Source organism: Grammomys surdaster, unplaced genomic scaffold, assembly GCF_004785775.1.
Source record: "Grammomys surdaster isolate TR1022 unplaced genomic scaffold, NIH_TR_1.0 125671, whole genome shotgun sequence".
NCBI classification, from domain to species: domain Eukaryota; kingdom Metazoa; phylum Chordata; class Mammalia; order Rodentia; family Muridae; genus Grammomys; species Grammomys surdaster.
The window spans coordinates 741,590-753,933 of record NW_021620508.1 but is presented as its reverse complement, the minus strand read 5'-3'; the positions used below and the strand labels follow the sequence as shown (position 1 = coordinate 753,933).

The 12,344-nt window shown below is 50.6% G+C and overlaps 1 protein-coding gene across 1 annotated transcript in view; it reads left to right on the top strand.

The window, feature by feature from the left end:
• Window positions 1-1,910: 1,910 nt before the first annotated feature.
• The window catches only part of Nphs1 (NPHS1 adhesion molecule, nephrin), a 17,449-nt gene continuing 7,015 nt past the window's right edge, over window positions 1,911-12,344 (top strand). The window contains exons 1-17 of the mRNA XM_028787595.1: window positions 1,911-2,463; window positions 2,546-2,761; window positions 2,838-2,960; window positions 3,133-3,261; window positions 3,979-4,060; window positions 4,731-4,834; window positions 5,372-5,499; window positions 5,574-5,745; window positions 5,891-6,048; window positions 6,252-6,396; window positions 6,499-6,623; window positions 8,262-8,448; window positions 8,554-8,683; window positions 8,797-8,969; window positions 10,635-10,775; window positions 10,856-10,996; window positions 11,334-11,455. Coding sequence (XP_028643428.1) covers window positions 2,364-2,463; window positions 2,546-2,761; window positions 2,838-2,960; window positions 3,133-3,261; window positions 3,979-4,060; window positions 4,731-4,834; window positions 5,372-5,499; window positions 5,574-5,745; window positions 5,891-6,048; window positions 6,252-6,396; window positions 6,499-6,623; window positions 8,262-8,448; window positions 8,554-8,683; window positions 8,797-8,969; window positions 10,635-10,775; window positions 10,856-10,996; window positions 11,334-11,455 — 2,376 coding nt within the window. The 5' untranslated portion in view covers window positions 1,911-2,363. The remainder of the gene's footprint in view (window positions 2,464-2,545; window positions 2,762-2,837; window positions 2,961-3,132; window positions 3,262-3,978; window positions 4,061-4,730; window positions 4,835-5,371; window positions 5,500-5,573; window positions 5,746-5,890; window positions 6,049-6,251; window positions 6,397-6,498; window positions 6,624-8,261; window positions 8,449-8,553; window positions 8,684-8,796; window positions 8,970-10,634; window positions 10,776-10,855; window positions 10,997-11,333; window positions 11,456-12,344) is intronic.

Here is a 12,344-nt window from a genome sequence, read left to right as displayed (position 1 = left end):
GGCAGCAGTGCCCTGGCTCTGGCAGGCAGGGAGGGAGGCTGGGAACCGCACAGCTTGTCCTGACAGCTCCTGTGCAGCCCAGCTGGGCGTTCCCACGCAGCGCAGCTGGCAGAGCAGGTGGGAGGGACCCTGAGCTTACTGGAGGGGCTGGGGATGTTGGAGGCCTGAGACCCCGAGTCTGACACTCCTGGACCTCTCAGAATTAAACGACATTCAGGGCTCAGACTGGTATCAGACTAAGTATCAGAGGGCATGGTTCAGACCTCTGCTAGCTGAAAAGCCTTGCAGCCTGCCGCGTGGTGGAGTTGGGCCAGTTTTAGAATATCTGGTCTTAAGTCTTAAAGCTACTGGATCTGACAACCAATCTCCTTTTCACTCACCTCCAGCCCTCCCCCCCCCACCAGGATTGGAAAACCAACAGAATGAACAGCTGTGCTGAGTCCTATAGTGGAGGGACTGAAGGCTGGAGGCCTGGGAGAGAGAGTCCTGGGAGGCCCCACACCTAAACCTGAACTCCTGGCTTCTGTGTTTTTGAAATAGGACAGACTTGAGCCCAGGACTCCTGAGTCCCAGGGAGGAAGTCAGGTGATGAGACTGTTTTTCCAGACACCTGACACAGCTTCCCTTTCCTGGCACTCTGGGGCCATGGGCATGGAAAAATGGAGAGCCCAGGATCCCCAGAGCATTCAGAGAAGGAAAACAGCCAAGGTTGAGTGTAGAAGGTTCGAAGTAATTACAGGCTCCAGCAACTGACAGTTCTACACCTTGGCCCCCAAGGATACCATCTGGCAAAGGCCCCGTAACAGACTCTCTGGTTAGGTCTGTATGCGATCCATTTCCCAGGAGGTGTTGATGTGTGAAGGGAATATGGTCTGAGGGTAACAAATCAATAATGGGGCTGGACGGGAGAGAAAGACCAGAGGGCTCACCCTTGGTAGAGAGCTGTATGTGTGTGTGTGTGGGGACAACTCAGGCCAGATGTCTGGACTGCCTCCTGGAGGAGGATCCGCCATGAGGTGGGAGGTTTGTGGGGAATATGAGGCAAAAGAGAACAGTTGCAATTCCTGCAGGAGATAAGCAGGCAGCAGGGGCTTATCCCAGGCAAATGCATCTGTGCACCCAGGTTGGGAGTTCAAGCCGGTCAACATATGCTTCTAAAATTCAAGGACCAGAAAGAGAGGGGTCAGAGAGAGTGACAGAAACGAGAAGGGGGTAGGAGCAGAGGAGGACAGGGGAGATGGAATCAAAGACGTGGAGAAGAATAAGAAGATAAATCATCCTGGCGAGACATACACACACAAGGAGAGATTGGAGGAGTTGAGGAAACAGAAGGACTCGCACATGACCTTGGGATTCAGATGTTCCAGCTCCCAGAGACCACCCCCACCCCACCCCGTGTTTATCTGTGTCTGAGTACACCAGGTTTCCACACACTTAGGTCTGTGGACACAGTCCCACTGACTGTCCAGATGCTCTGTGCGAACCTATACCAGACACTCTAAATATGTTCACAGGTGAAAGCTGGCTCTCACCTCCCCTGGAACACGCACACTGTGAAAGCCACACCTGCACAGTTGACTTCTCTCTGTCCCACACTCTCCTGGTTTAAAAACACACTCCTGCATATTCTCCAGCAGACGCGCCTGGTGCCACTGAGGGAAGAAGGGTACTTCCCACAGTCTGGGCTACAAAGATGTCATTGGGGGATGGGAGTTGTGTCCTTCCCACCCACACAGGCCTAGCTCTGGGTCCCATCCTGAGCTGGGAGATGGCCCTGGTCAGAAATGCTCTCCCAGGACCTTAGGGTCACCAGAGCTGGGGAGGCACCAAAGAATGTTCCTGGCATGTGCTGACAGGGGATTTCATTGCCTGCCCGGGAAGACTCAGGAAGGACTTGGGGGAAGCAGCAGAGCGAGCTCACACTGGGTCCAAGAAATGTCTCCACGCTGCCGTTGACTGCCTTGGCTTTCTGGGTTCATGAACCTGCTGGACCCAGACCAGCTGATGCTCTTGAGGGCCTGTGAGTGGGTGAGAGGAGGGTAGTAATAGATAAGAAAGAAAAACAGAGAAGAGAGGGGGCATTTCTGAGCACTTGGGGTTGGGACTCAGAGAAGGAACTGTTAACAGGGGGAGAAAAGGGCAGAAAAGGCGACTCCAGGACAAAAAGACTGTGACAGTCACAGACAAGACCATCACAGATAGGAGTCTAGGGAGATACGGAGAAAGAAGAAAAGGAAGGAAGGAAGGGAGGAAGGAAGGAAAGAAGGAAGGAGAGAAGGGTAAGTTAGAAAAAGAGATCAAAGGAAAAGCAGGGGACACAGAGAGAGGCTCAGGGAAGACAGCAACAAACCAAGCTGCTGGTGATGGGTGCTAAGGGAGGCACTGTCAGAGATCGTGGGGCAACCCCGGTACACAGAGCTTCCAGCTTGAGTCCCCTGCTGCTCGTGGGAATGCTGACCACAGGTGAGTGGACCGCTGGCCTTGTAGTGCACAATGCCCTCAAGTGTCACCTTCCCCTCCTATTGTCAATCTCCTGTGTCCCCAGGCCTGGCCCAGCCACCAGTCCCCACCTCGGCGCCTCGAGGCTTCTGGGCTATTTCTGAAAACCTGACTGCGGTGGAAGGGGCGACAGTTAAGCTGTTGTGCGGGGTCAGGGCCCCTGGCAGTGTGGTGCAGTGGTCTAAGGATGGGCTGCTTCTGGGTCCAAACCCTAGGATTCCAGGCTTCCCGAGGTATAGCCTGGAAGGAGACAGTGCTAAAGGTGAGAGAGGCCAGAACATGAGATCCTGAGGCACTGGCAGAGATGGTGGCGTTGACCTTGGTGGCTCGATCTCCAGGTGAGTTCCACCTGCTTATTGAAGCCTGTGACCTCAGTGACGATGCAGAGTACGAATGCCAAGTCGGCCGCTCTGAGTTGGGTCCCGCGCTCGTGTCTCCCAAAGTAATCCTCTCCATCCTAGGTACGGGTGAGAGACTCCCCTCCAGGAGTCACCAATCTGGGCTCCAGCCCTCTTCCCTCAGACCTGGGAGTCCTCCACCCTGGGGCTTGGGTACAGTCTCATTTTCCGATTTCTTGGCCAAACCCTTCATGTACCTCCTAAAAGTGTTTTACACCAGACTGTTTCCCACTAGTTTCCCCCAAGGTGCTTCTGTTGAGCCCCGAGGCAGGAAGCACAGTTACCTGGATAGCTGGGCAGGAATATGTGGTCACCTGTGTGTCTGGGGATGCAAAACCAGCACCTGACATCATCTTCGTCCAGAGTGAGTGGGGGGTGAACCGGTAGGACAACCTGACACCGTTTGGATGGGAAGGGTATTCCTGTCAAGTGTCCTCCTAGGGGCCCCCAAAATATGTCTTCCCTGAAGAGATTACCACCACAGGTAATGACGCCAATGTGATGTGCTGGATAAGAAAGAGATACTGTGGAGAGACACCCAGGAAGCAGCAAGATGGCTGATCTGGGGTAGAGAGAGAGGATCAGCTGGCAAGTGAGCTGTGGATGCCGCTGTACTACAGATGTAGGGGAGGGGAGAAAGGAGAAACCACAATACACCCTGAGAACTCCAGAATTCAGGGGGTCCTGACTGTGTGGGAGGACCAAACTGGCACCCCAGCTTCTTGTTCTCCAAAGCCAATAAAAAGGGGGTGCTGTGTCCACCCTGAGCACTTCCAGAGCACATTCCCACATCCACATTGGAAAAAGAACCCAGCACCCCTTGATCCAGCTTTCTTTCTTTTTTTTTTTTTTTTTTTAGCCAAAGTTTTTTTTTTTAAAAGATTTATTTATTTATTATATATGAGTACACTGTAGCTGTCTTCAGACACACCAGAAGAGGGCATCAGATCTCATTACAGATGGTTGTGAGCCACCATGTGGTTGCTGGGATTTGAACTCAGGACCTCTGGAAGTGCAGTCAGTGCTCTTAACCGCTGAGCCATCTCTCCAGCCCTTGATCCAGCTTTCTTGTTGCCCCAAGGTGGACAGCCTGTATTGGACGTCTCCTCCAACATGAATGAGGGGTCAGAGGAGAAACTCTTCATCACAGAAGCCGAAGCCAGGTGTGCAAGTTGGGGTTTCCTTCCTGTATCCTTTTTTTCTTTTTTTTCTTTCTTTCTTTCTTTCTTTCTTTCTTTCTTTCTTTCTTTCTTTCTTTCTTTCTTCCTTTCTCTCTTTCTTTCTTTCTTTCTCTCTTTCTTTCTTTTTCTTTTTCTTTTTTTTGGTTTGTTTTTTTGAGACAGGGTTTCTCTGTGTAGCCCTGGCTGTCCTGGAACTCACTTTGTAGACCAGGCTAGCCTCGAACTCAGAAATCCGCCTGCCTCTGCCTCCCAAGTGCTGGGATTAAAGGCGTGCGCCACCACTGTCTGGCTCCTTCCTGTATCCTATGTTCTAGGTTGTCCCACAAGACTTTCAGAACCTAATAATGCAAGTAAGGAAACTTGAATTATACAAATACCTGGGACTCAACTCTTTACCTTGACTCTCAAAAATTCTTGATGGTAACCACAGTTTGTAGGTATCAAGTAAAAGTATTTAGCCCAGGCAAAGACTCTGGGCACCCCAACTTTCACTGTTGAGCCTCCAAATCTCTCCCAGGGCATTCTAGATCTTAGAATAAATCAGTATGGAGACTAGCCAAAAGTGGGGACTTGGGACGTCCACTTCTTCATTTGAATCCCTGTATTTCAGATGACAACTCTGACTCCAGAAACTTCTATTTCTCTATGGCAGAGTGACACCCCAGAGCTCGGATAATGGGCAGTTGCTAGTCTGTGAGGGGTCTCACCCAGCTTTGGACACTCCCATAAAGGCCTCATTCACCATGAATATTCTGTGTAAGTGGGGAATGTGAGTAGCTGTGGGTATAGAGGATTTGGAAGCACGGGGAGATTTATGAATGGTAGAAAGCTCAGACATTGTCATCAGCCGCCATGTTGTGTACCTATAATCCTAGCATTTGAATGATTGGGACAGAAGGATAGTAAGGACAGCCTGGGCTGCTGAGGGCTGGACTTTGTAACTCAACCATAGCATACAGCCTGAGATGAGCATAAGCCCAGGTTTCAAGCCCAGCACTGGAAACAAAAAGCAAGCATCCAAGGATAATTTAAGATTTATTATTGTTATTGTCGTTGTGTGTACATGTGTGCATGTGTGCATGCACTTGCCAAGTGGAGAAGTCAGAGAACATCTTTCAGAATTTAAGTCTCTCCTTGCACCATGGACTTGAAGTCAGGTTGTTGGGCTTGTTGTCAAGTACCCTTACCTCCTGAACCATCTCCCTTGCCCACAAGAGGAGATTAAGGCAGGTTATGGCACCCAGAAAGAGTAGATGGGGATCCCAGGCTCCCTGAGTGATCTATGCTCTCCAGTCCCTCCAGGACCTCCTGTCATCGATTGGCCAGGCCTGAATGAGGGGCATGTACGGGCAGGGGAGAACCTGGAGCTGCCTTGCATAGCCAGAGGTGGAAATCCACCTGCTACCCTGCAGTGGCTGAAGGTGAGGATGGAGGGCTGACGTGAGGGATGGGGAAGGAGCTGTGCTGACATAACCAGGCTTGCTTCTGTGTCCAGAATGGTAAACCAGTGTCCATAGCTTGGGGCACAGAGCATGCCCAGGCTGTGGCTCACAGCGTGCTGGTGATGACCGTCCGACCTGAAGACCATGGAGCTCGACTCAGCTGTCAGTCCTACAACAGCGTGTCTGCAGGGACCCAGGAGCGAAGCATCACACTGCAGGTCACCTGTGAGTCCATACCCAGACAGCCTTCTGTGGCTTCGTATCAGGCCAATCGGATGCCAAAGACCTCACCGTCAGCCCCTATTCCCATCTGTCTGGATTGAAGAACCTGGTCTGAATTCCCATCTCTCCTTGGTGTGTCTGTCCTCAGTCCCCCCCAGTGCCATCACCATCCTGGGATCTGTTTCACAGTCTGAGAACAAGAATGTGACCCTTTGCTGCCTTACCAAGTCCAGTCGCCCCCGGGTCCTGCTGCGATGGTGGTTGGGTGGACGGCAGTTGCTGCCCACGGATGAGACAGTCATGGATGTGAGGATGTAGAAGATGACCGTTTGACATCCCTTGAGGCTCTGGGCCCAGAGGAGCCCAGACTGAGGCCCCAGTTCCTGGGTCTGACAGAAGAGAGGGTGGGAAGGCTTCATGTGTCCCTGCTGGGGTCTGATGGATCCAGACCTCTGCTACCATGGGTGGGGGCTTCTCAGGCCATCAATCTGAAGCTCACTTCTTGCTAGGGACTGCATGGTGGCCACATCTCCATGTCCAATCTGACACTCTTAGTACGGAGGGAAGACAATGGCCTGCCCCTCACCTGTGAAGCCTTCAGTGATGCCTTCAGCAAGGAGACCTTCAAGAAATCGCTCATGTTGAATGTGAAATGTGAGCCTTAACCTGGAGCCCAGAGAGGCCTCGGGCCTCACAGACCTCAGCCTGAGGATCCAGCCCAGATTGAAAACGTCTCTCTTCACTATCTCTCACTAGACCCTGCCCAGAAGCTGTGGATTGAGGGACCCCCAGAGGGACAGTACATCCGGACTGGGACTCGGGTGAGGCTGGTATGCTTGGCCATTGGAGGCAACCCAGAACCCTCCCTCATCTGGCTTAAGGTAGGCACCAACAAGAGCCCCCTTTCCTTCCCTTCCTTCCTCCCTTCCTTCCCTTCCTTCCTTCCTTCCTTCCTTCCTTCCTTCCTTCCTTCCTTCCTTTTTCTTTTTTTTTCTGTTTATCTGCTCGTGTGTGTGTGTGTGTGTGTGTGTGTGTGTGAGAGAGAGAGAGAGAGAGAGAGAGAGAGAGATAGAGAGAGAGAGAGAGAGAGAGATTTAGGCTGGCCTTGAATTTTGTTTGTTTTTATTCCAGACAGAGTTTCACTATGTAGTCCTGGCTGGCCTAGAACTTATTATGTAAGCCACACTGGCCTCAAATGTAGACAGATTCACTCAACTCTTCCTGAATTAAAACCCTGACCAGGCTTTTGGTCCTCTTGACCCCTCCACCCCATCAGAATGTGGAGACACCCATATTTCTTGGAAATCTCTAGAGATTTTGAAAAGTCACAAATGCCTATGAGAATTAATGAAACCTCCAAGGAAGTTCTGGAAAAATGATTCCAGGATAAAAGAAGGACCTTTGAGTCAAGATAGAAAATTCTAGAGATAAAGTAACTATAATTCCACTCATAGTAAAGAAAATTCGCCGGGCAGTGGGTAGCGCACGCCTTTTATCCCAGCACTTGGGAGGCAGAGGCAGGCAGATTTCTGAGTTCGAGGCCAGCCTGGTCTACAGAGTGAGTTCCAGGATAGCCAGGGCTATACAGAGAAACCCTGTCTCGAAAAACAAAACAAACAAACAAGAAAATTCATTCACATTAAAGCTAGTGTTAAGGAAAATACAGAATGAAGGAAGAGAAGGGAAAGATATGGAGAAGGACAGAGATAGGGAAACAGAGACAGAGAGGGGGGGGGCACACACAGAGACAGAGGCAGGGATATATAAGGGTTAATATTGGAATCAGGGAAAAGGTCAGAGAAACTTTTGGAGAGAGTGGAAAGTTTTTGAAATTTAAAATTTTTATTTATTAATTTTAATGTGCATGGGTATTTTGTCTATGAACCACATTCACCCCTGAGGCTTTGAGGAGCTCAGAAGAGTGTGTCAGATCCCCTAGGACTGGAGTCACAGTAGTTTGTTAGCTTCCATGTGGGTGCTGGGAATTGAACCCTGATCTTCTCAAAGTGCAGCCTGAATATTTTAAGAAAAACACCTGGCTGTGGCATGAGGTGACTCTTTTGTAATCCTAGCACTTGGGAGCCAAAGGCAGGAAGGTGGAGAGTACAAGGTCATCCTTGGCTGGGGTGGTTACAGGACTCACTCAGAGGTCAACCCTGTCTATGTGAGATCCTCTCTCAAGGAAAACAAGGCAAAAACAAGAGGCAAAGAAAAGGGAAAGAGTAATATTTCCAGGTTTGGAAATTTTAAGGGAGTTTCCTGACACACAGTGTTCTGTAAATATCACAATGCTGGGTTTGGGGGTGTGGAACTTGCAGCAAGCACAGGGCTGGTGAGGTCAGGGGTGGGGAGCCGTGCACAATAAACAAAAGATCCCAAGACTACCAAGGCAGGCAAGAGAGGCTAGAACTAGGGATACTCAATTCCAGACCCCACTCCTGCTGCCGCTATTGAGGGCACCTTCATCACACAAAGGCCCTGTCTGGGCTAGCGGCCACCCACCCTGTTTGGTTTCTCAGGATTCGCGCCCGGTGAGCGAGCCACGGCAGCCCCAGGAGCCCCGGCGTGTGCAGCTAGGCAGTGTGGAGAAGTCCGGCAGCACTTTCTCTCGTGAGCTGGTGCTGATCATAGGTCCGCCGGACAACCGAGCCAAGTTCTCCTGCAAGGCGGGGCAGCTCAGTGCGTCTACGCAGCTGGTGGTGCAGTGTAAGCACGCAGGCCCAGCGGATGGGGAGTGTTGAAGAGGGGGCGGTGTAGACTCCGAACCTTGTAGCCTAGGTTCCTCAGACCCCGAATCTCTAACCCATTAAGTCCCCCCAACCAACCTGACCATCCTGGCCAACTCATCCGCGCTGCGCCCAGGCGACGCCTTGAACTTGACCTGCCTCAGCATCAGCAGCAACCCCCCAGTCAACTTGTCTTGGGACAAGGAAGGAGAGAGGTGAGTTTACAGGAAGCCCCATCCGATCCATGTTGCGTCCCCTCCCGCTCCCCGCCTGTTTTTTCGGTGCGCGAACCATCTGGGTCCTCACCCAACTTCCCAAACTGGCACAGGCTGGAAGACGTGGCTGCGAAACCCCAGAGCGCCCCGTTCAAAGGCTTCGCTGCATCCAGGAGTGTTTTTCTTCGGGTGTCATCCCGAGACCATGGTCACCAGGTCACCTGCCGGGCCCACAGCGAAGCACTTCGTGAAACCGTGAGCTCCTTCTACCGTCTCAACGTGTTGTGTAAGTGCGCAGGCCTGCACCGCCCCTCCCGCCCCATCCCCTGCAGATCCCAGCTACCTTGACCTCTATCCAGAGTCTGTAACTTTCCTAGCCTTCATCCTGATCTCAGGTTGGCAGCAGTTCGAATCCACGCTCTCCGTCCTCAGTTTGGCACTAGCTGCCATCTTTCTGCAAAACTGGATCTTAGCTTCTCAATTGTTAAATTCAAAAGTTTTTTTTTAAAGGAATGAGTCATAACATTTTATTTCTCAACATTCTCATCTTTTAAAAAATTTATTTATTATTTTATGTATGTGAGTACACTGCCACTGTCTTCAGACACCGAAGAAGAGGAATCAGATCCCATTACAGATGGTTGTGAGCTACCATGTGGTTGCTGGGAACTGAACTCAGGACCTCTGGAAGAGCAGTCAGAACTTTTAACCACTGAGCCATCTCTCCAGCATCTCCCACTTTTAAATTTTTTTAACATATCTTTTTTTTTTTTTTTTTTTTTTTTGGTTTTTGAGACAGGGTTTCTCTGTGTAGTCTTGGCTGTCCTGGAACTCACTCTGTAGACCAGGCTGGCCTCGAACTCAGAAATCTGCCTGTCTCTGCCTCCCAAGTGCTGGGATTAAAGGCGTGCGCCACCACTGCTCAGCTAACATATCACTTTTTAAAAGATTTATTTATTTACTTTATGTATGTGAGTGCACTGTTGCTTTCTTCAGACACACCAGAAGAGGGCATCAGACCCCATTGCAGATGGTTGTGAGCCACCATGTGGTTGCTGGGAATTGAACTCAGGACCTGTGGAAGAGCAGTCAGTGCTCTTAACCACTGAGCCATCTCTCCAGCCCTAGTTTTAAGTTTTTAAATTGTCTTACTATGTAGTCCTGGCTGAACTGGAACTCAATATGTAGAGCAGGAAAGCCATGAACTTGCAGCAATCCTCCTGCCTCTGTCTCGGAAATGCTGGAATTACAGGCCTGTCCAACCATATCTGGCTCTGCATTTTTTTTTTTTCTGTTTTCGTTTTTTCAGACACTGTCTGACTGAGTAGCTCTAGCTGGCCTGGAACTTACAAGCAATTCACATGTCTCTGTCTCCCACGTGTCGGGAGTAAAGGCATGTGCCACCACACCCCACTTGTAATTACGTCTAGTTATTGTGTGTGTTTTCTCGTGTCTGTGCCATGGTCAGCAGGTGGAGGTCAGAAAACAACTGTTTTAAAATGGTTTTTTGTTTGTTTGTTTTTTCCTGGGTGTTGGGTTTCGAGATAGGGTTTCTCTGTGTAGTCCTGGCTGTCCTGAAACTAGCTCTGTAGACCAGGCTGTCCTCGAACACACAAGAGATTCGCTTGCTTCTGCCTCCAAAGTACTGGGACTAAAGGCGTGCGCCGCTGACACTGCCCAGCCTCACAGAACAATTTAAGGAAGCAGGTTCTCACCTCCCACCTTGTGGGTCCTCGACATTGAACACGGGTTTGGCCGTAATCTTCCCAGCTCGACCATCCCGCCAGGTTTTAGCTTCTATCTGGGACCTTGTCTCAGATCTCAGCTCTAACTTGTCTCAGATCTCAGCCCTGCCCACTGCCCTAGTCCTGGCCTCGACCCTAGCCTTAACCCTTGAATTCAGTGCCTTAACTTTACTGACTCTTGACTCCCTGGGGCGCCCTCTCTGAAGACCCTCCAGAGTTCCTGGGGGAGCAAGTGAGGGCAGTGACCGTGGTGGAGCAGGGCCAGGCGCTGCTGCCGGTGTCAGTGTCTGCCAACCCCAGCCCGGAGGCCTTCAACTGGACCTTCCGAGGCTACCGCCTCAGCCCAGGTGAGATGTGGGCCAGGAGGAGGGTGCAGATTCTGGAAGATGGGAGGGACTTCCAGGCTCCTGACCCTCTCCTTCCCCAGCTGGGGGTCCTCGGCACCGCATCCTGTCTGGAGGCGCTCTGCAGCTGTGGAATGTGACCCGAGCTGACGATGGCTTTTATCAGCTGCACTGCCAGAACTCGGAAGGCACCGCCGAGGCGCTGTTGAAGCTGGACGTGCATTGTGAGCCCCCTCAGGAACCCGGAAAACTAGGGTTTTCCAGGAGCTGGTCTTACCGTGGAAGTCACGCCTACTCAAGTTTTCTCGACCTCACCCCAACACTGTTCTGGTACACCTCCGCCCCCCATACACACACACACCAGACTCTAATAATCAGAGTCACAACGATGACGGCAGGCTTATTACCTTGAGAGTTCCCTTCCATAAAGGGCAAGCTGCACCCAACTCCAAACTATTCCCTACACCTCGAAGACACCCCTCCTCCCTGAGGTCCGTCCCCCTCACCCCGCAGGGCCTGTCACGGCCTAAGTGTCTTCTCTAAGCACCTGTCTCCCAATAGATGCTCCCACCATCCGTGCCCTCCAGGACCCCACTGAGGTGAATGTTGGGGGTTCTGTGGATATTGTCTGCACCGTCGACGCCAATCCCGTCTTCCCAGAGATGTTCAGCTGGGAGAGACTGGTAAGCGCCTAGCCCTTGGTGGATGGAGGCGGAGCTAGGAAGGTGCAGTCTCTCGGTTACTAGTGCCTTAGGAGTGGATGCCGGAGCCACTATACAGGTCAGGGTGTCTTCCGGAACTGGTTTTGTCGATGGCAGGCAAATGTGTGAATGAATGAATAGTGTGTGTGTGTGTGAGTGTGTGTGTGTGTGTGTGTGTAAATGGGTGCATGGAGGAAAAGTGGGTGGATGACTGAAAAGGTAAGTTAATAGATAGTAGGATAAGCAACTCCGTGCTTGAGACTAAAGGTGGATAAATAGGATTAGAAGGAGGCAGGTGAGTAGAAGGAAGTCTGTGGTATGTGTATATGTCATATATGTATGTATGTATATCATACACATGATGTATATGATATATCATATATATCACATATATGACATACATATAACATATATGTATGTATATATCATACACATGATGTATATGATATATCATATATATCACATATATAACATATACATATATGTGCATATGTATCATGTATGTAAGCAGGTGTACATATTAATGAATGTAGACACAGAGGAGTGGAAAATGGCATGAATGAGCAGAGAGCTGCATGCCTTGGTGCCCGGAAGGAAGATAAATGGCGCGGGTGAGGTGGTGCGGCGGGTAAGAGTACGATGTGCACATGGTGACCTGATTTCAGTCCCCGGACCCAGGGTGGAAGGAGCAAAGTGACCTTCAAGTTATTCACTTGCATGCTGTTGCACACATGTGCCTGCACTCATACACACACACATCATCATACATACATAGTACATACATCATACATGCATACATATGTACATACACACATCATCATAGCTACATACATCATACATACATGCATGCACACATCATCATATGTACATA